The sequence below is a fragment of the Metarhizium robertsii genome (assembly GCF_000187425.2).
Source record: "Metarhizium robertsii ARSEF 23 chromosome Unknown MAA_Scf_6, whole genome shotgun sequence".
Taxonomy (NCBI): domain Eukaryota; kingdom Fungi; phylum Ascomycota; class Sordariomycetes; order Hypocreales; family Clavicipitaceae; genus Metarhizium; species Metarhizium robertsii.
The window spans coordinates 2,252,223-2,273,958 of record NW_011942204.1 but is presented as its reverse complement, the minus strand read 5'-3'; the positions used below and the strand labels follow the sequence as shown (position 1 = coordinate 2,273,958).

Sequence of the window (21,736 nt, the reverse complement as noted above, 5' to 3'; positions counted from 1 at the left end):
GCCCGCGTGTTTGCACGGCTTGATTGGGCTGCATGCAGGAGGCAGAGCACCCTCACATCACATCGCCGCAGAAGTTGCTAACCTGGCCATTCAGGTTACCGGCCTCCAGTTCTGACCATCGTCACGGTCGTCTCCGAACCAGAACGCACCGATCCTTTCGCCCCAACACATCCTCGCTTACCGGCTTGTCCCACCCGGCGAAATCTCGACGTCAACTCTAAGCCGCACCATTCTTTCTCAAAAACGGTCTCTGTCCCCCATGTTGCGACAATCGTGAAATCTTTTCGCCCCCTTGACCATCTTAGAGGCGTCAGCACACCTCGCACGTCATGCCTTCGGGTCAAGTAGAACCAGCATTGACTAACGGTCACGATGGCCATGTTCATTCCGCGCCTGTGCCGGGTAAGAAGGGGAAGGGGAAGAAAGCCATCGACTCGTCGGAAGCATCACGGCTGCTCCAGGCCCGTATCTCTCAGCTGGAGCAGGATGCCGCTGGAGAAAAAGACCAAGAACTTGAGATCGGTAGGTTTGAGCGAATACTTGCGCTTCAGGTCTCATGGGCCTCCACATCAAGGCCTTACCATGTCTCTCATTGCTAATCAGTCCCATCCGCCCATACAGAACGGGAAGTCAAAAGAGCCAACCGAGATTTGATGCAACAGGTCGCCAAAATGGACGATATGCAGAAAATTGAACACCTGACGAAACGCTCCAGTGAACTCCTGGCTGATATGCGACGCCTTGAGAAGGAGAACCAAAGGAACAAGAAGCGAGGCGATACTCTGCAAAAGGAGCGAGATAGCGGTCGAACCGAACTTGGCAAGACAGTCGGATTGAAGGAGAAGCTTGAAAAACTGTGTCGTGAGTTACAGCGGGACAACAATAAGATGAAGGTCAGAACACACGGCGAGCCATTTCGGACAGGGACCAACTGGAGACAATGTGCTAACGTGTGGCGTGGAAAGAATGAGAACAAAGAACTCCAGACTACACAGAAGCGGAATAATGTTTCCTGGGATGAGAAATTCTCCACCGTTTTATCTAAATTGGAAGGCTACCAGGAAGAGAAAGACACCCCGCGAAAACAGGTGGTGGACATGGAAGTTGATGAACTGTGAGTATACAACAGGGGTGAGCTTCCTGAATCTTTGTAATCTTGGCATTAATTGCGTGTTGTTGCAGATTCCGTGTCAGGTTCAAGTCTTTCATCGAACAATACGAACTGCGTGAGCTACATTTCCACTCCCTTATGCGAACGAAGGAACTGGAAGTTCAGTATCATCAATCACGATATGAACGAGAGAAGAAAACCGCCGAGGCCGAGGCGAGCAAAGCGCGCCACCTTCAAGCCCAAGTACAAGCTTTTACCAAGACGGAAACTGAGCTTCGAAATCAGTTGAATACCTATGTTGAGAAGTTCAAACAGGTGGGAGATTCGCACGTGCCTCTGTCCTTTGAATCGGCTAACAACAGGGGCTCAAGGTTGAGGATACTCTGAACAATAGTAACGATTTGTTCTTGTCATTTCGAAAGGAAATGGAAGATATGTCCAAGAAGGGCAAGCGACTGGAAAAGGAGAACGAAGCGCTCAAGAGACAGAAAGATGCAACGGCCGCTAATATCATCCGCATGGCTGAAGAACGTCAAGGGTGGAAGAAGCAAGTGGACTCTGCCGAGAAAAAAGTGAACAAACTCATGAGTATCATACAGCAGATGCAGCACCAGGGACGAAAGGGTCCTCCAGGACTAGCCAGCGTCATGGAAAACGCGTATTCAGACAACCAAGGAGGGGCTGAGGGCGACGACGAGAGCGACTATTCAAACGAAGGCGAAGATGAAGAACTGAGCGAGTTCGATGACGATACTGAGGAAGAGCCTCAACCTGTGCAGAAACAGCCCGCGCCAGTGCCGTACGGACCAGAACGGCCACCAGCACCAACTCAGCAGCAAGCAACTGCAGCTACCAACGGACATTAGGATGGCTTGTTGGAAATGCTGCGAGCGCCATTGACCGACAATCCACAATTTGCCGCCATGCCGACGACTGAGCCTCTACGCTGTGTCCTTATGCAATCAAACCGCGCCCAGGACAGCCCGGAAACTCTCAGAGTTGAATTAGCGTTGCCAGTCAAGCTGTCGTCAGAGGCACCGAAAGTGGACGTCACACTGATGCCGCTGCAAGGGTATAAGGCCATCTTCCGTGCGGCTTAGAAAAGGCACAAGGGGACGTTGTAGGCTATTATTATGCCGTGCTTGGATCTTGGTTTGACAGTATTACGGAGTATCGTATCATTGTATGTTTACGTAAAGAAGGCGGCGGTAGATGAGCTTCATTCCACTTCGAGTTCATGCCCGCCATGGTGTAGTCAGCTTGCTGCCTCGTTCGCCAACATTGAAGGCGTCCCTAGCGTATCAGACCTTCTCAGCGTATTAATGGGACAAATTAGCCCATTTCATCTATCCAACGCTGAAGTGCACGAGTAAACTGTCTTGCATAATTTGCTCAGTAACAGTGGTCTCACATTACTTGCCGGGCAAATGTAACACCGTCCTGGCTCCTCCGTGCATGCCCACCCAAACGCAGCGTAGCCTAAAACTGAATGGACCAAATCGATAAGACAGGACACAGTTGTCAGATCCAGCGCTCCGCACATCGCGCGCTTGCTCTCTCTTCCGCCCTCGCTCCCCTTCCATCATACCATCAATCCAATCTGGATTGTAGCTGTCGTCGCCAAAATGGATTTTCTCCAGGTAGGTTCACCAATTGATGCTATCACTAAATGTAACAGACTCGATCAATCCGCATCGCATCTCACTGCCCATCTTCCGCCCACATCACGTCATCGTGAACACGACTCGCTAACATCACAATCCAACACAGCGCCTCGCGCGGTACCTCGATCGCCCTCTCTTCCCTTGGAAGAAGCTCATCCTCGGCTTTTCCGTCGGTCAATACCTCTTTGAATCCTTCCTCACCCTTCGCCAATATCGCATTCTCCAACAGACCAAACCCCCCGCCGTGCTCTCCAAGGAAATCTCGCAAGAAACTTTTGACAAGTCTCAAGCCTACGGTCGCGCCAAAGCTCAGTTCGAAATCATCTCCGGCCTCTGGGCGCAGATCCAAAACGTTGCATTTATTCAACTCGATGTTCTCCCAAAGTTGTGGTCCTGGACGGGCGATTTACTCCTCAAATGGGCTCCCTCCAGATTCACCGGCGAAATTAGCCACTCCATCCTCTTTGTTCTCACCTTCATCGTCATCCAACAGTTCCTTTCACTCCCCACGCGCGTGTACAGCACTTTTGTGCTGGAGGAGAAGTTTGGTTTCAACAAGCAGACGCCAAAACTATTCATCACCGACATGATCAAGACGAATCTGTTGACGGTTGCCCTCGTGCCTCCTATTCTGGCCGCCTTTTTAAAGATTATCCAGAAGACCGGTAACCAGTTTGTGTTTTATCTTTGGGTCTTTTCTGCTGGCTTGCAGCTATTTACTACGACTGCGTACCCGATCTTTATCCAGCCCCTATTTAACAAATTGTCTCCTCTCGAGGAAGGCGAACTCAAGACCAAGGTCGAGGGGCTGGCTCTTTCTCACAAGTTTCCCCTACAAGAGCTCTTTGTCATTGATGGAAGCAAACGAAGCGCGCACTCGAATGCCTATTTCTACGGTTTGCCTTGGAAGAAGCACATTGTCATTTACGACACCTTGATTGAAAAGACGAAGACCGATGAAATCATTGCCATTCTTGCCCACGAACTCGGTCACTGGAAGCTCGGCCACACAACGCGTCTCTTTGGCATCGCTCAGGTAAGTACCCATCCTTCGTCATCATCGCTCAAAATTCAATCCACTGATCGTAATTCCAGGCCCATCTCCTCTATGTCTTCTCTCTCTTCTCTGTTTTCATCAACAACGTGTCCCTCTACAATGCGTTTGGCTTCCACACCACCCACCCCATCATTATCGGGTTCATTCTCTTCAGCGACGCCCTCTCCCCAATGGACACCGTCATCAAGCTGCTTCTCAACATCCTCTCTCGCAAATTTGAATTCGAGGCAGACGACTTCGCAAAGGGTCTGGGCTTCCGCTCGCAGCTGGCCTCTTCTCTAATCAAGCTGCACGCTCAGAACCTGAGCACCATGGACGCCGACTGGATGTATGCCAGCTATCACTTCTCGCATCCCCATCTGTCTGAGCGTCTCAAGGCCCTTGATTGGAAGCCAAAGGACTCGCTCACAAGTGAAAAGGACAAGGAGGGTGTTGCGACGGCTACTGGACGTGATGAGTTGTGAGGCCAAAGGTCTTGAATGAGAATGAATAGAGGATATCTTATGAGGCTGAATTCTAAATAGATGGGGCATCTATAATTGCTGAAGTCTGTGGCCTAGAGGTAGAATTAAATGCTGGTGTACAGTAGAAGAGTTGGTCGGAAGAAAATACATCTAGTCTGTTTGCTACCTAGGTATCTTGCGAAGACTTGGCATGTCGTCCCAAGGGCTCTATTGCCGCATATTGTAAGTCTAGCCTAAGTACAATGTCTATGCCCAATTCGTGAGAACCGTGCTACTCTAATCTTCATCCGATTCGTCATCGTCGTCATATGAACCTTCCGAGCCTTCATCTTCTTCGTCTTCTTCGTCTTCCTCTTCTTCCTCTTCTTCTTCGCCAGCTTTTAGGCCATAATCGTCATGAAAATAGCTCAATTCATGGGTCTGCACCTTGTATCCCATATCTTTAAAGGCGGTTTCCATATTCTACAACCTCGTTAGCCCAGAAACTATAGCCTTGTGTTCTATTACGTCGCATGCACATACCTCAGACATTAACTTGGCGCAAGTAACCACTACATTGCTCTTCCCCGGTTCAAAACAAGGCAAAATAAACTCTTGCATAACACTCTTCATCTCGTCAACGGTGACATCCCGCACCTGCCGGAGCACGTCTTTGCTCCAATCCTTGGGAAGGCCACGTACGACGCTACGTACGAAATTTTGTTGAGCGGCACTCGGCATGGTCGCTTGCTCGTCGGCAAACATAACGACGATTTGGCTAATGGTCCCTTCGAGAAGATGCTTATCGATGGGCACTTCGCCGACGGCAATCTTGCGGATGGCGTCTCGGGATGCAGAAATGGCTTTGTAGGCGTCTGGGGAGCGATACACGCGATAGGACAGAAGGCCCGATTCGACGTTCCGTGAGAAGTAAGAGCCGTAGGCGTACCCGGCGCCCCGGACAGCGTTCCAGAGAGGTCCTTCTACAGTCTCCAGGTAGCCGATTGCTACCATGATGGCGGGGAACTTGGGATCCGAGAGGGATGTGATGCTTGGTGCGGTGCTAACCGAGTACGAGCTATCGAGTGTAGTCATGGGCACAATGATGGCGCCGACGGAGCCTGGTTTGCGGCCTTCATCATTGAGGAGGTTTACCAACTTGGGAATGGGAACCATGGCTTCTTGGGTCGTTAAAGTTTCTGCGAGGGCGTTCCAGGTGGTGATGGGATTTTGAAGCTTGGACACATTTGCGGTGACGAGGAAGCGCATGTTTTGAAAGGTAAAAAGCGACTTGCGAATGGTGTTGAACCACTGGATGACCTTCTCTGGCTCACTCTTGAGGAGCTTCTTGAGGCGCTTCAGATAGACGGCCTTGACCAGGGTGCGCCTGGCTACGGCCAAGGATGTCTTATCCATGTGGATGGCGGTATCGATCTCTGCAGCCATTCCACGGCCGTCACGCTTAGCTTCAGGAATATCGGCGAGGGCCTTGGTGATGGCAGCCCCAAGACGCTGGGGATCAAAAACGGAGTCAAACATCATAGTTCGCAACCAATGGACTGCGGCAGAATACTTATCAGGCTCGACCTGGAAACCAATCATGAAACCGTCTGCATCACCAAGCGAGCGAGCAGATCCAATGTTATAGCCGATGCTGTCCCGCTCAAGTTCCATAACGACTTGCTCAAAGTCAACTTGCTTGCCATCTCGCAAGATGTGAGTGTTGAAGAAGTTGTCGCTAAATATGGACAAAAGTGGTTTCAACTCAAATGGTACTTGCGAAGTGCCCAGGTGAATGGTGATGTGAACAAAGTTGGTGGGCACATCCTCGAACTGGATGAAGAGTGGTAGTTTACCATCTGTGGCAGAGTCAATGACCTTCTGTGCCTGACCGATCCCCAAACCAATTGATTTGGCCCGTCCTGATCGTGCAGTATCAGACTCAATAAAATGGATCGATTCTGTGCCAGGGACACTCCACCGATCAATGACCTCGGCCGGGATGGGCTCGTCATTCTTCTTCTTAGCATTCTCAAGGCGCTTAGCTAACTTTTCTAGTCCCTCTGCCCCGAGCTCTTCTTTCCTCTTGGCGATTCTGGTCTCCTCATCAGCCTTCATTTTCTTGGCTAGTTCATGTGACGGTTTGCCGAGGATAGAAATATGGTGGGCGTGAGCCATCCACTTGCTCAAAAAAGCTCGCCATTGCTCGTCTGTCCACTTCTCCAGAACATCGTACTCACTAAGAGTCCCAAGCTCTTGAAGTGTCGAGCCGTCTCGCTTACCAAAAAGGTAATCAGTAATGATGTTGGTCGCATAGAACGACTCTGAGGTCTCTGCGTGGAATTTGACTTGACGCTTCTCTCGCTTGATGCATTCGAGCATGTATTCCATGTCAAGCGGCTTACTGGCAACCTCCTTCAGAAGCTCCATGAGCCGCTTTTCCACAAACTCGAGCTTTTCCGTTGCGACACCCGTCGGCTGAAGCCATATTACGGAGTTTGGTCGGGCTTCCCACCATTGTGTTACAGAGCTGGCAAGCTCTTCTTTCTCGACTAACACGTTCTCCAGGACGGAAACCGACGAGCCGCACAAATATGTGAGCAGAATGTTGAGAGCAGAAGTTTCAATCAGATCGACACAGTTGGGCCCGAAGAACCCAACGAGAATCTCGCCAACCGATTCATCCTCTTCAGGAAATTCAGCGGTAGTAACAATCGACTCTTTCAGCGCAGGGGGTTGGGCGGAATCAAGCCAAGGTCTGCGGGCAAAAATAGGTCAGTGAGAGGCCACTTTTCCATCTTTTGGCCATTGGTTTCACGGTACTTGCCTGTCAAATTTGGCGTCCAAAGGCGGAATGTCGTCCTTGATGCTCTCCTCAAACTCATCCAGAATTTGCAACAAGTCGACGTGGTCAGTCTCGCCTACGATAACAAGACATAGATTACGTGGTTGATACATGTCACGGTGGAATTGGCGAATGCGCTCCGGTGTCAGAACACGCAATGCTTCAGTCATACCACCCGTCTCATAACGAAATCCCACATTTTCTGGGTATAACAGACGACGGGCCTTGAGATCCATGATCTCGGGGCTGCGGAATTGGACAGCTTGCATCTCGGAGTAAACCACACCAGCATCGTTACCCTGGCCGTCAATATGCCAAACCTCGGTGGTGATTGCTTCATCGGTAATTGTAGGTAGGATAATGTGTTCCAGGTAGACGGGAAGAACCTGTGCAAATCCTTCCCAGCCTGCTGTCTCAAGGGTGTAAGCGGTATGGTCTGTTGCGGTCCAAGCATTTGTACCCGAGTATGCGCGAGAGGACAGCTTGTCCAGAAGGCCCTTGAACTGGTAGCTCTTGGAACCCATAAACACCAGGTGCTCCAGAGTATGCGGAGCACCAGAGTCATCAAAAATCTCGGTAGCCAAGGTGAAGTATCCATTAATCTTGGGGCCTTGTCGATCGGCAACGACGACCTGCATGCCGCTTCGCTCCGACACATACTGGGTGATTGTGCATGGAGCATAGTCGGTCTTGAAGCTTTGAACCTTGCGGAACAAAGACTGCCGCGTTGTTGAAGGCATGGCGATGTGCACTGAGACAGAAACCAACTATCGACAGAGCCCTGGGGTGTCAGTAGGTGCTTAGGCAAAGTTTGTCTGGTGATGTCTAGGGTGGCTCAGCACTGCTGGGTCTTCCAACTCAAACAGCTTTTGAGCAAGAGTTGGAGAGTTGACAAAAAATATAACGGAACAAGAAGTATTTTCAAGAGAATGAAAGGCTATGATGAGGGACCGTTGGGCTGAGGCCAGGGGCGAGCGAAAAGAAAGCAAGTGATAAGTCATGACATGGCTCGTCAGACTGAGTCAAGGAAGAAACTCTGAGGAGGGATGCTGGTCAACCAACTCACCACTCGACACACAGTATATAACAAGTGGATGGATATATTGCGAAGAAGGCCCACACTTGGAGGCGAGAAGTTGTTTTTGTCACTGGATAATTTTTAGAAAGCCCAATTGCAAGGAGTTGGGTTTCGTTTGCGTCTGGAAAAGAGGCTTGAACTACCCCGCGGCTGGCTACCTTGACGTTTTTCGAGCGGGTAGACACGAGACCAAAGCACCCAACCAACAAGATGGAGGGAGTAGAGCGGACGTCGGAGTTGGAGAAAAACGGACGGACCTCGACAATAACCAGCTCAACAGAAAGGAGGTGTCAATGAGTCGTCAGGTGATGTTTCCAGCCTGCAGATGGCTCAGGAAGCAACTACTCCCTAGACGATTCAGAGACACCCCATTGTGCTGCAAACCCGGGCGAGGCAGGCTGTGGGACGGTGGGGTTCAGCTGGCATGGCGCAGACTACCCGGCACATGTGCACCTTCAACTTTCTCCAGAGGGCCTAGTCGCCTTACCACCGAGCTTCCAAGGTGGCCAGCTTGCACCTGCCGCCGACTGTACCTAGATGCACATCCGCTACCCATCGCACTAGCTTCATGCCATACCAAACATCTCCATCACCATGATACAACGTCATTAGTTCCTTCTATTTCTCCTACACCCTTCCGACGATTGCATGACTCTGCTTCCAAGCTCTGGGCTCCTGAGGTAGAGAACATTCGCGACCGGCATAAATTCCCTCCATCAGCCATGGCGGCGGCGGCTGAGCCACGACAACTTGGCGATGCTATTGTCGCCTTCTCTCTAGAACGGGTATTCCCCGAGGATGACTCGTCTCTGCTACCCGTATCCGACATAGATCTCGAGCCTGCCATCCGCGCTCTAACCGGGGCTAAGGCCGACCTCGAAGTGTGCATTATCTATCCCGCAGACGCAATGTGTACTATCTAACACGCTAGCAGACCGAAATACATACTATCAACGAGGAGACCAGAGATGATGTCAGTTCATGGGTGCAGAATGCCAAGACGCTGCAGGAAGACATTATTCGATCCAAGACCATTGCCAACGAAATCATACGACAATCGGAGGCACCCGACGTGTCAGGAGAGGCAATTGAGGATGCCGAGGAGAAGGCTCAGTTTCTCAATCGTGAACTCCAATACAGCCGGCAGCTCCACGAGGTATTGAACAATATCAAAACAGCAAATCAGCTGCTGGGTCAGGTTGACACTGCAAGGAGTGAACGACGTGTCGTCGACTCCTTACATCTTCTTGAACGTGCGTCCATTTCCCGCCATGTTTACGTGTTGAGTGAGATACTGGTGAATATGATGCTAAGATGGTGCAGAATCCTGGACTGCCATCGACCGAATCGGTGTTAGCAAGTCCTGCAGGATTCTCAGACGTCTGGACCATCGAGCCTTCGAGCTCAAGTCGAGTGTTCATGAAGTATTCAATAATGTTTGGAAGGAATTGATTCAGTTTAATGTGGAGGAGAGAAAGGTGTCTATTCGTGAATCCCTACCTGGTACGTATCGACAAGCATACAATCATCTTTTCGTCGCCTTTCTTTGTTTTAACAGACCACAGAGGGCGGCATGACCCTGTCGGATGCAGTCATTGGTCTGAAAGCATACAAAGAGACGGATGAGCGTATGGAACAGCTCTGGCGAAACCTGGACGGATCTCTTATTTCTCCTCGAATGGACAAGACCAAACAACCGGCGCCTTCTGTTGCAGCCAAAGGGGACGAACTCAGCCTAACGGGAAGCAGTGACGGATCTGTGGCTGCGTTACTTTCGGATTTAGAGCTGGTCCTGGTTTTTGTTGCGAAAAAAGTGCCAATGGAGTTACTCGACAGTCTAGTCAACTTCATGATGCCTGATCTCACACCCCGGTTAATCCAGCAATGGCTCAACCCAGCAGTTCCGTCATCGCTGTCCGAGATCCCTACGTTTCAGAGTATTATTCAAGTCGCCCGAACATTCTGCACCGCTTTAGAGACAAATGGTTATACCGGCTTCGATGAGCTAAAGGAGTGGGTCTCCAAATCGCACATGACGTGGTTAGGACGATGCCGGGAATCTGCACTGGATAATATTCGAACCAAGCTCGCCAATGGAATCGGCAAGCCTAAGCAAGTGGAAAAGATCGAGAAACACATGGTCACTGTGGCCGAGGGCAAAGAACTGGCTACGACTGGCGCCGGCGCCGCAGCAGATACGAATGACTGGGGTGCTGCCTGGGACGATGCATGGAATGATCAGACACAGGAGCCTGAACCACCCACACAGGCTAAAGAAGACGACGGTGCTGACGCGTGGGGCTGGGAGGATGACGACGACTCCAAGCAGGCGGCTGGAGACGCGAAGGAGTCTGAGGTCGAAGACGATGCTGGAGCTGATGCTTGGGGCTGGGGTGATGAGGAAACATCTGCGGAGCCAGAAGTCTCGAAACCCTCACCAAAGAAGCAAAAGATGGAATCCTCACCAGAGAAGACGAGAGAGCTTGTTCTCAAGGAGACTTACTATATTTCGTGCATGCCAGAGCCCGTTTTGGGGTTGATAATGGCAGTTCTCGAGGACGGCGCGGCCTTGACAGCGGATGGAGAGAAGTATCAACTAGTGGCGTCTACGGCTCCAGGCCTCTTCAGTTTGCCGACATTCGCCTTGGCGTTATTCAGAGCCATCTCGCCCTATTACTACTCCCTCAATGTGGGCGGCAACATGTAGGGTACAAAACATACCTATGACTATGATATTTTACTAATAATCGCAGGTATCTGTATAACGATGCCATGTATATTGCAGAACAGCTTACGAAGTTCTCCGAGGCTTGGAAAAAACGAGAGGACCTTGCAGCACGAGCGCGAAACATGCTACGTCTTGAGAATGACATCAAGACGCTCCAAAATTTTGCCAACAGAAGCTACGCGAGTGAGATGAGTATTCAGAGAACAGTTCTACAGGACTTGGTGGGAAGTTCCCAGAGCATCATTCTCCAAGATGAACCAGAAGCAGCAATCGAATCTGGAATGGCACGCATCCGATACATGGCCACAACTTGGGAGAATATCCTGGCGCGATCAGTTTGGTCTCAAGCCATCGGCTCTCTTGTGGACGCACTCGCCAATCGCATAATCACAGACGTGCTAGACATGCCGTCTATAGGACAGGATGAAGCGTATAACATTGCTAACCTCATTGCTACGACAACATCGCTCGACGACTTGTTTCTCCCGAGCAAACTGAAAGGCACGGAACCAACTCGAAACGAAGCGGCCACCACAGATCAATATGCGCCTAATTGGCCGCGCTTAAAGTATCTTGGCGAAGTGTTGCAGAGCGATCTCAACGGCATAAGGGCCCTGTGGTGCGAGCAAAAGCTGAGCTACTATTTTACGGTGGATGAGATTGTGGATTTGATCAAGGCCAGTTTCGAAGAGAACCCTCGAACCAGGCAAACCATCAAGGAGATCCAAAACACACAATACCCCGCCGTTGATTTATGAGGCATGAAGATTTACAGTAGATTAATTCATAGAGTTGCAGATGCCCCCAACTTTGTTGCAGCAATCTACTCATTTTCAATCATTGTCTCGCCCAACGGGAGAGGTCTTTCTACATTCCGCGATCATTGCATGAATGTATCCCATGTGCTACACAGTTGAGTACAGCCTTGGCAAAAATAAAAAAAACCAACAACCACCGAAATCACTTGCACAACACATCCAAGCTACCAGACTATCAATTCCTCGCGTTGTTCGCGTTTCAGAAGCCCAGCCGCACGCACTGTTGTACATGTACACACCCTCGACGCTCCTCATACCCAATTCCTCCAAATCCCCAAGCCATGGTCAGCCGTCGGTAGTTTGAACGCATGTCCGTTCCCTGATTCGGCTCTGTTCTGAGAAGGGCAAAAAAAAAAAAAAAACCGGCATCGGCCCAACGGACCCACGCCGAGCTGTCAAAAGAAGAAAGAGCAGAGCCTGACAAAACGTTCCCCAGATTCGGGTACGGACACCCCGGCCAGCGGACAGGGGACTGCAGGCGAAGGGGGGGGGGACTACGGAGTATACATGAAGAGATTTCCGTTTGGTTTTTGAAGCCCTCTCGTTTGATCCAGAGGCACTGTCTGTATTGGGCTTCGTTGCACAGGGTTGATATATGACTCGTGGGGCTGGGGAAGCATGCGGACGGTCAACGGAATAGGGGTGGCCGAGAGATAGATAGATGGTCCATGTTGACCGATCGAGGAGGGGCTGGGCAGGGGCGCAAAATATGAAAATTGACGACGGATGGGATTTTGGGGGAAAGTTGCATTGGGCACTTGCAGGGCGTGGGAGGGAGAGAAAAAAAAACGCAAAGTTCAGAGCTGGACGGGTGGTGGTTTTGTTTCTGCTGTTGTGAGACTCTTGGTGGCTTTGGGTCTTGTGTGGTGTTACGTAGCGCCTGGCGGGACAGTGCGGGTTTCTGCTTCTGCTTCTATTTCTATTTCTGTTTGTGGTTTCTGTTTCTTAGTTTGACAAGAGGAAAGGCTATTTTCGAAGGAAACGGCTGGAAAGCGAGTTAGAATCCGGTATTGCGCTTGCTTTTTTAGCCATGTGTCGGTTCAATGTAGTCATGACACCTGGTTCGGCTACGCCGTTGGGGCGGCACCAATCGACGGTGTTATACACCTACTGTAGATGGGACGAGCGTGTTGGGCAATTGGGTAGAGGGATGGGAATCGAGTGAGACAATGGCGTCTGGGAAAAGTCAACTGCTTCTCGGCCGCTTCGTCTAGATACTACTCGCTGCCTGGGGAGGCGAAGCACGATTGCGGTGGTTCTTGGCCAAAAGGCCTCCCCGATGCGACGGCCAGGCGATGAGCTGCACGCCGCCGGTGTCGTGGAGGTATGGGGACTCGCAGATTATGCGTCAATGGCTCCATGTCGAGACGGTGTAGATTTGTTGCAGTCGGGGTTAGTGGGTGAGCGCGCTGTATCGAGGACAGACAAGACATGTCAGGGAGGCTTTGCCGTATACTACTCTGTTTCATTGGTGCATGGTCGCGATATGCCCGCCGGCCGTGCGATAGCAGGCGAGCAGTTGGGCTTCCGGTAAGCGCTGGGGCCTGAGTACTGTGAAGATGGGTTTTGCCTTGACGATATTTGTGGTTTCGTGGGTGCCGCTCATGTATTGCGGGATGCAGGGCGGAAGTCTCGATACATGTTCACTCATACGCACGATCGTAACAATGATGAGACTTTTTGCTATGGAACGGCCCTGAAAAGGCATTTCCTTTGGGGAAACCAGGGCATGAGAGTCGTTCGTGTACGTGAACACCACTCCGTACTCGGGTTTTTACTGAGCCAAAAGCGGCGGCGGCATCTTCGTCAACACCAGGAGAATAGGCGAAATGGACGCACAAACATGGCGCTTGCCAGGCCAGATGAGCACTTGGATGGCTTCCTACATGTGTATCAAGCCAAAGGTTCATGTCTCAAGTTACAGCGGCAAGGGCAGGATTCCATCTCGCTCTACAATCCGCCACCATACACCAGAATTACGTCTATTTACATGGTGACAACGCACGACTCTCTGCTTGGCAGCAAGTGCGTCGGCACGACAACCTCCTTCATCAGCCATCCTCAGCCCGTCACCAAAAACACGGACCAGACGCAAGCCATGACAGATAACTCTATTTGAACCACACACGTCACAGGTCTCAGTGTCATGCCTGTCACCGCAGGGCCCCGGGCTGAAAACTCTAGTGGCTCAACGCCATCGCCAGGCAGCACAGTCAAGGATCCTCCAGCGCAGCATCATCATGAGGCTACTGCAGCCAAGGCCCGATCACCAGCTCACATGCCTGCAGGCCGGTGCATCTAGCAAAAGACACCTGGCAGCTTGCATGGCCTAGCCAACAGAAGGCCCCCGAACGCCACCGAGGCACAGCACAACGCAGAGAGGGCGAGATGCTGGAGCTTGCATGTCTTCCACCCCCTTTGGCCGGTCTGTTCTCATTTTGACCCCACGAAACGACAGCTCGTGTGCATCTGGATCAACATGACCGCGAGAAGGGAGGGGTCCAGGCAGGCGGCGCATATCCCAGAGCTCCAGTGTTGACGTGATACAAAATCCGATTAAAACGATTGAGGGATACACAAGAGGCCCAATGTGTCTTGCCCGGACATACATACCTCTCATGCAAAAATCGATACGTGAGCTTTTCAGCTTTTGCCAAGGTTCCTTCCCAACGCTCACAGATTATCCGCATTGGCAGTAGTGTTGCAAAACTTGTGTCAGCAATGCGCCGCCTGTTGTCTGGCTCTTCAATATCTTGGAAACCCTGGCGGTCGTTGTATTGGGCCACCGGGCCTACAGGCGACAAGGATGATGCGGTCTGCATACGCTGTGCGGTGCTGTTTGTTGTCAACCCGTTAAGACCATGGCAGAAGAGGGTTAGGATAGTCTTGCCATGTCCCCCGCGCAGACCAGAACTGATCACAAAGATGAGTTTCGGCTAACTAAACGCAAGCCGGCCAGCAAAACGTGTCAGCAGCCAAGGCCTTTGTTTGGCTAACTCAGCACTTATTGTCCAGCCTTCTGATGACTTTGACCACCTGCCGTGACGAAAGTCTATACCGCGTGACGTTGGCTTATCAAGCATCCTTCTTTGTGCCGTGTAGGAGGGGGCCAACACCCGTCCCGGCCACGGGATGAGGCCTGTCTGCAAAGACCATGTCTGTTCTTTCCGGAAACTGCGAGCCATAGCGTTTGCGCTTGTGGCCCTATTTCCGTTTTAGAAGCCGGTGTAAGTACGGACTACTCAACAGGGGCATCCGTCTGAACGAGTCGAACCGGTCAGTGTCGACGTCAGGTGGCATATAAAAAAAGCAAAGACGGGTCGACGGCAAAGCTGCGTTTGGCGGTGGGCACGGCATCCACTCACCGGAATTGGATATCGGACACAGATTTTTCATCCTGGCTGGCCCCTATTTGGTTCAGCCTGCAGCTTGTCCGACGCAACTGATGCGTGCTTGTATGTATGTATGTATATGTGTGACGGTGAGGCTGTCCACACACCAGAAGACGCCCCAAAAGCCTGACCTAGATTGTGAATAACACCCAGATACGGTGATGAGAGTACGGCCGCAATCCCAATCTTCATCTCTTGAAGGCATTGCCTTGACTAGAGGCCCCGCCCACCATCTCTGATGGCTGAGATGCAGTCATATTTTGCCTCGGCGAAACACGTTGAACAGACAGCCCTTCAGCCTTGGCTTTGCGGTCGCCAATCGACATGGAATGGACAAAGGGCCCAATAGGGTTCAGCTGCAACCTCGCGCAACAAACGACGTAATGATACCCACAACTAAACTCGGCCCCGGCTAAAGGTGGAAATTTTTGTCTGTCGCGGAGCATCGAGGCTGAAAAAGGGTCAATGTGTGCTCCTTCATCATGGTCCCATGGTCGTCCCATGATGTGCCTCTTGTCTGCCGCGGCATGTTACACAAAGGGTGCAAAACCGTCCAAGGACCGCACAGGCCATGGTCCGGAATAGTCAGGCTATCAGGTAAACCGACTGCCTACGTCTAGGTATGGCACGCCTGAAGATGCGACGCAAGCTAGCAGGCAGCTCAGCATCCAAGACTGAACTGAATGATTTGATCTCTGTCTCACGCCCCCTCCTCCAACGTGCACAATCTAACATGTACAACCGTCGTGAGCGGGAGTTCCCTTGCCATCCCAGCAACTCTGGTCCTTGACGGCGAGGGTGTGTTGAGGCGTGGTTGTGACGAGTCAAATATGCAAGACGGCACGTGGGGTGTTTGCACTGCGCTGAGGCACAGAAAACACACAGGCAGATACCGCAAACAAAGAAGAGCCGACGCATGCTAGGCACGGACGATTTCTGGCCATGATGCTGCAAAGTTGCAAAGGGCTCTCGGCTGTGGCGCATGATGTGCACGTAGTAATTCCGAGTGAATTGACTTTGAGTGAATGGGTTGGGGGACCGCGTTGCAACGAGGCGGCCAACGCTGCAGCTGGACAAAAAGGCCACCGTCGAGATGCATTGGCCTCGGCATCAGCGGTTGTCACTTTTTCGCTCAACTTGTTCTCCCTCTTCTCCCTCTTCTTCTTCTTCTTCTTCTTCCTCCTATGGCGACGAACGCGTAAACCACAATGAACGGATGGACCACCCCAAGTCATGCGCGTGTGCTCAACCTCGTGCCAATATTGGATGGGAGCCAGGCAGTTCCCCCTCCTTCTGCCGTCATGGTCTGCAAGTGTGTCGCCGAGGCTAGGTTGTATTCATACATGGACGAGTCCTTGGCCGTGGCTTTTGCTACCGAAGCTGTGGTCCAGGCCCAGGGGAGGGCATGATGAACAACAGCCATGCAATGCAAGCGTACGAAAAGGACTCCAGCCTGCAGTGCTGCGCGTGTGAAGAATAATCGAGCTTGTGTAGCCGTGACTGAAGCGGTTGCCGCTCTCTTGTGTGCCGTGAGTGAGTGCCGCGGGGAACATGACATGGCATCGCATGACAAGTTTCCAAATGCAGCTGCCACATATCCTGTGTTGAAACTAGCAACTATCTGGAAAGCTGTGAGAACGCATCGAACTAGCGTGCAACGTATAGCAACATTGCAGTAAAACAGTGAACACGGACCCGACCAGCATGGCGGTCGAACGACGACGGTTGTAGTGGACGGTCCGGTCTGGTACTGGTACTACATTTGTATTCAAGCAGAGGAAAGATAGGTACTTGTCGTTAGCGTGACTGGCTTCTTTCATTTCCAGATGAAAACATATCCAATATATGCATAGAACAATTGCATTCTAAAAGAAATCGAGTGCCGAGAGGACATGGGGGTGAGGGGGGGGGGGGGGGGGTTGAATAGTGTCTGTGGAAAGAGCGCCTCTCTGTTTGTTTGTTTGTTTGTTTCCTTCTTTCCTTCTTTCTCGTGGCTGGTCAATTCCCAGGTGCACATACAATGTACGCCAATGGCGTGGACTGACCTCTGCCATTACGTTTCAAGTCAGCAAGAGACGAATTGAGAAGGCCAACAGGAAAGAAAACATTCGTCAACGCCATCGTTCTACCCATCTAGTCATTTCCTTCTTTGCTTTGTGTCCTCAACCCGCCTCCGTCGCACCCTGTCTTCCCTCTCAACATGGAAAAAAAGCCAGTCGGCCAAGACAGGAGGAAGCAATGTACTTACCACGGACTCGCTGCAGCCTCTGACAGCACCACCGCAGCTGATAAGCTCCATCAAGGGCGTTGATTGAACCCGCGTGGGCGAGGGGGTTCCGCGCCGATGCTCGCCATGCGATAGTCAAACGGAGCAGCCAGACTTGAAAAGTCTTGGCGTTCTCGTATTTGGAGTCGACATTATTCCAATTATAGTCGGCCGCTCAAAAAAAAAATTCCCCAAAAAAGCCGCTAGAGCAATTCCGAGATTCGTCTGTATCCTTTGTCTTTGTCTTCTTCCTTCTGTCCCAAGACTTGCATTAGTCCAAGGGAAGCCAATGTGGGAGTCATGGGACCATGTAACCATGCCATCGGTTTGCCAACAGAACAGAAAATGCTGCGCTGCTCTTCTCTCTAGTCGCAAGTCGGTCCCCTGCTGTGGCTAGGAACCCGAGAGAAAATAAAACAGACAACTCCTTGCACCGCATTGTCTATGCGATGCGGGCTCGGTGCCGAGCTCGGCCACGGCCGCCGGAGTCATGCTTTGCATTGGAATCAGAGTGAGTCAGGCAAGCCGTGCTATTAATGGCAATGCCCTCAATTCTCATGACGCTGAGACGGGCACTTCTTGTTGTGCCGTCCCGCCCATGTCTGCGCGCGCGGCTGCTTCTGCGACACGACTGTGCCGACGACATGTAAGTCATGATGGACTACTCCGTGTGCTCAATTCCGTCCACCCATCAATTGCCACGAATACCCCCAACGTGCCCACGTGAGACCAAATCGCGGGGCTTGACAGGGCTGTGGTTGGACGAGCCGTGGCATGTGTGTGCGAGTGTGTGTGCGCGCGTATGGCAGGACGTACACGGTAATCGTTGCGTAGCTGAACCGAGTCTGGAGTACGGAGGATTATGTCTGTTCCAACAAGTCAAGGCGGCCCTGAGACTTCTAGAAACCTTCCCATATCTGCCTCGCATGCCAGACTACGGAGCCTCCCCTGGCCGTTGACAAGGGAGAGCCCTGGGTGGCTGGAGCCTGGTGTGACGGTGCACATTGTAGCACAAGTACATGTAGTAGGCACTCGCGTGGATTGCTCGAGTCCTTGGGCGACATGGCACGTACCCTGCCTGCTGTTGTACATAGCATAGACCGAGCGGGTGCCTTGTTGGCGAAGAATAGTAGTACTATGAAGATTCTCCAGCCTGTGCCCAGTTCGCCTGGGCTTGTGTATCAGCGCAAAGCCTGCTTGGTCTCGTTGCAAATTGCGGTTGGACCGACCATGCGCGGCCGTCTGTAATAATGGTCCAAGAAAAAGTGGAATGACAAGCCTATGAAACCCTGGGCCTTCTTCCCCAGCCATCAGGTCACCGAGGCGTCGCCAGAAGCTCATTCAATGTTCCCAGGAGATTCCGTTATTATTCCCTGCCACGCGATTTTCCCAACATTGAAGGAAAGCGCCACGTCATACTACACTCTGGCGTCTCGTCCTCCACCGCATCGAACGCTATGTATGTATGTACGAGAATATCTCATCGTATACTCCGTACCGAGTATGGGGTACTACCGTAAACGGGCTGGAACGTGCCAGGGGCCCCAACGTTCATCGTCATGTCGGTCGGGTATTTATCGAATTGGCTTGTCCTGTGCCAGCGAGGTGGCGAGCATCATGGCTGCAGTCAGTCATTGATTGTTCATCTCAGCAGCCAACAACCACCCTTGCAAAGGACACTCTTTCTTGCGCTGCGTGGACGAGCTTTTGAAACATCGCTCAACCAGGGAATATGCGAGTCATCCCCATGTTTCGAACTCATCCTCAAATTTCCCGACTCAAAGCATCCTCTCGCAAATCGGCGGCTGCGCCAAAGAAAGAGCTCGGCAAACAGGGGCAGACTGTCAGGACCAGACGTAGCCAAAGAATGGCGCCGTGGGGCCGAACAAGAGAGCTGCGCGTTTATTACATTGCCTTTGAGGCCAAAACCAATTTGTCGAGCATCCATTCGAGCGCCGGGTAGCAAGAGAGGTACATGGCTTGTACTGGGCTGTGAAGAGGTCATGCGGCGATATTTCTCTGCAATCAAGTCTGGTGTTGACCACTTGGCTCACTCGTCTGTCTCAGCCGCCGCAGCCAACCGCATGTTGAAGGCGGGCGGGGCGTCCCGCAGTCGCAGTCCATTTGATTGAATGGGTCAACTCCAGTCTGGTGTTTAACATGTGTGCAACCTGCTTCAGGGGGTCGTGAACTCTTGTCATTACCACCGTTGACAGACGATGCATGTACCGAGTACCGTCTTGGTGAACTCTGTCGACGACGCACAGAGGCAGGTCGGGATGGGGCCTTGGGCGAAGCAGTTCGTATAGGACGTCTGAGAACAAAGTCTAATCATCGGCAGCGTTGCACCTATGTACATCCCAGTCCAAAACACCAGACCTGTTGGGACGAGCGGGTTTCTCAGAGATTTGACGTCTGTAGCTGTCATTCACACGCAGAGACCCGATGCCTGCCCCTGAAAAGCTCCCGCACCAAGAATAAGATATTGGAAATAGAGTAATGGCACTGTAGAGCTGGCGATGACTCTAGGTTCGTCAACGCGACATGACCAGATTCGGCTCTGACCCATAGTCTATATGCGAGTCCACGGGAAGGGGCTAATAAGCTCCATGTCGCGGTGCAGACTGGCGCACGGCTGTCTAGGTGCTGCCTCGTAACTAAGACATTGTTGCCCAGAGCTTAGATGTTGCAGCAGGCCACTCCTGGTAGTATTTGCATGCCATTGTTTTGTTGCGAATTGAACTCTGCATCTCGTCCTTGATGCTACCAACCAAGCAGTTGCCCTGGAATGCGCAAAGGCGAAAGAACATGATGTTTTTTGGGGCTTGTTGACTTGGAAACTATGGTGCCAGACAATATCATCTCATGCTGATATTAGACGCGATACGATCCTACCGGTCCTTGCCACTGCTAATTATTTGCCATTTATTTTCTTTCCATCGACGAATTCAGCGCCATGATTGTCCAAAGATCTCAGTGCTATCTCTTTAGCTGCCCAATGGCTCGTGGAGACTCGCTTACCTAAGAAGATTGTATGGCAAAAGAGGCCCCACGATCCATTGGACAGCTAAAGAGATTACAGTACATTTGTGAGCGGTGAATGGCTGCGCTTCACGCGTATGGGACCTTGTGAACAATTTCGGCGCCAAATATGCACGAAATACACGAGCTTTGGGGCGTGTCTTGATGCAGATTTCAGTCATTTCTCGTCAAGATCATAACACCAAGTAGCATGTATGTGTGTTTTGTTGGTGAATGCTTCGTCTCCGAGTGCCGACTTAGTTGTCAGGGGAGAAGACATTGCGGGGCAAGCAAGGCTTAGCAAGGAGGTTGATTCGAGAAGAAGCGGGCAGCGACATCGACGTCAACACAGTGTCTCATGCCCTGACATGGGCCAGCCTGGCTTGGGGGTGAAAATCCATCAATCCCCCCTTAAACCCCTCTCCCCCCGGGTGTCGGCAAAACTTGAGGCTCAGCCGATGGGGGTGAATGACAGCTGAGGACGTCATCGTTCCTTGGCGCGGCCCAGCAAATAGGATCGTCCGGGGGCGGCGACATCCACAAGAGGTCTAGCCCTCCATGTTGCTACAAGACTCGAGCAGGGTTAGCGTGGGCGTGTTCGGCGCTGCCCCGAGCCATCGTGCATGGTTTAGGCGTGGTCTGGTTGGCAAGCGAGAGCCCAAAGCCGGCTTGGTGTTCTGGTGCGCCGTGTGTGTCTCAACATGGCCCTCGAGCCGAATGCGTCATCCTTTCTGGCTGTCGCTGAACCAATAACAACTGAGCTTGGTGTTGGCATCATCAGTTAGTGACAATTTGGCGACTTGCCGGCCGCTTGCATCCCAACTCTGGTTTTTCATTTGCCCCTCGCTGGACTGACGCGGGCGCGAAAGGGGAATCCATTGTGGTTAGGTAACAAGCCCCTGAGCAAGTTTCCCACATGATCTCGACAAGAGGGACATTCTGATCAAGAGTGTCGGTGAACGAGACGTGAAAAGGTGCTGGGCGCGTAGATCAGGCTGACAGGCTGGAACTTCTTCAGAGTTTGCTTGCGGTGCCGTAACCAAATGTACCGGTGCTTGACTTTGCATCCCTATAGTGGCAAGGCTTGCTACATGTTCATTGTCGGTGTTGCGACGCGGTGGGAACCAGTTGACTGCTCCTCTGTGATGAAGGGACGTGGTGGCCACTTTTGTTTGATGTGGCTAGTCCGAGGGAGCCGATTTGAAGAGCACCAAGCAAAAGCATCTCTTTTCAATGAGGAGCGAATGAGGTCGCATAAGTAGACGTAACTACTAGTGAACTAGTTGAGTTTACCAAGACTCGAATAAAAAGAG

At 51.7% G+C, this 21,736-nt stretch overlaps 4 protein-coding genes across 4 annotated transcripts; 3 read left to right on the top strand and 1 right to left on the bottom strand.

The window, feature by feature from the left end:
* Positions 1–329: 329 nt before the first annotated feature.
* MAA_06164 (myosin-like coiled-coil protein) lies at positions 330–1,977 on the top strand (the record flags this gene model as incomplete). The annotated part of the gene is made up of 4 exons (XM_007824162.1): positions 330–522; positions 604–1,114; positions 1,183–1,426; positions 1,483–1,977. The coding sequence occupies 4 exons, from the start codon at positions 330–332 to the stop codon at positions 1,975–1,977; spliced, it is 1,443 nt and encodes a 480-aa protein (XP_007822353.1).
* Positions 1,978–2,736: 759 nt separating this feature from the next.
* MAA_06165 (metallopeptidase) lies at positions 2,737–4,296 on the top strand (the record flags this gene model as incomplete). Its single annotated transcript, XM_007824163.1, has 3 exons — positions 2,737–2,751; positions 2,882–3,811; positions 3,871–4,296. The coding sequence occupies 3 exons, from the start codon at positions 2,737–2,739 to the stop codon at positions 4,294–4,296; spliced, it is 1,371 nt and encodes a 456-aa protein (XP_007822354.1).
* A 276-nt stretch (positions 4,297–4,572) lies between these two features.
* On the bottom strand, positions 4,573–7,860 carry MAA_06166 (Metalloenzyme, LuxS/M16 peptidase-like, metal-binding protein; the record flags this gene model as incomplete). The annotated part of the gene is made up of 3 exons (XM_007824164.1): positions 4,573–4,758; positions 4,819–7,033; positions 7,094–7,860. The coding sequence occupies 3 exons, from the start codon at positions 7,858–7,860 to the stop codon at positions 4,573–4,575; spliced, it is 3,168 nt and encodes a 1,055-aa protein (XP_007822355.1).
* A 1,060-nt stretch (positions 7,861–8,920) lies between these two features.
* Positions 8,921–11,684, top strand: MAA_06167 (centromere kinetochore protein; the record flags this gene model as incomplete). The annotated part of the gene is made up of 5 exons (XM_007824165.1): positions 8,921–9,079; positions 9,133–9,451; positions 9,522–9,701; positions 9,764–10,901; positions 10,952–11,684. The coding sequence occupies 5 exons, from the start codon at positions 8,921–8,923 to the stop codon at positions 11,682–11,684; spliced, it is 2,529 nt and encodes an 842-aa protein (XP_007822356.1).
* Between the last annotated feature and the right edge of the window lie 10,052 nt (positions 11,685–21,736).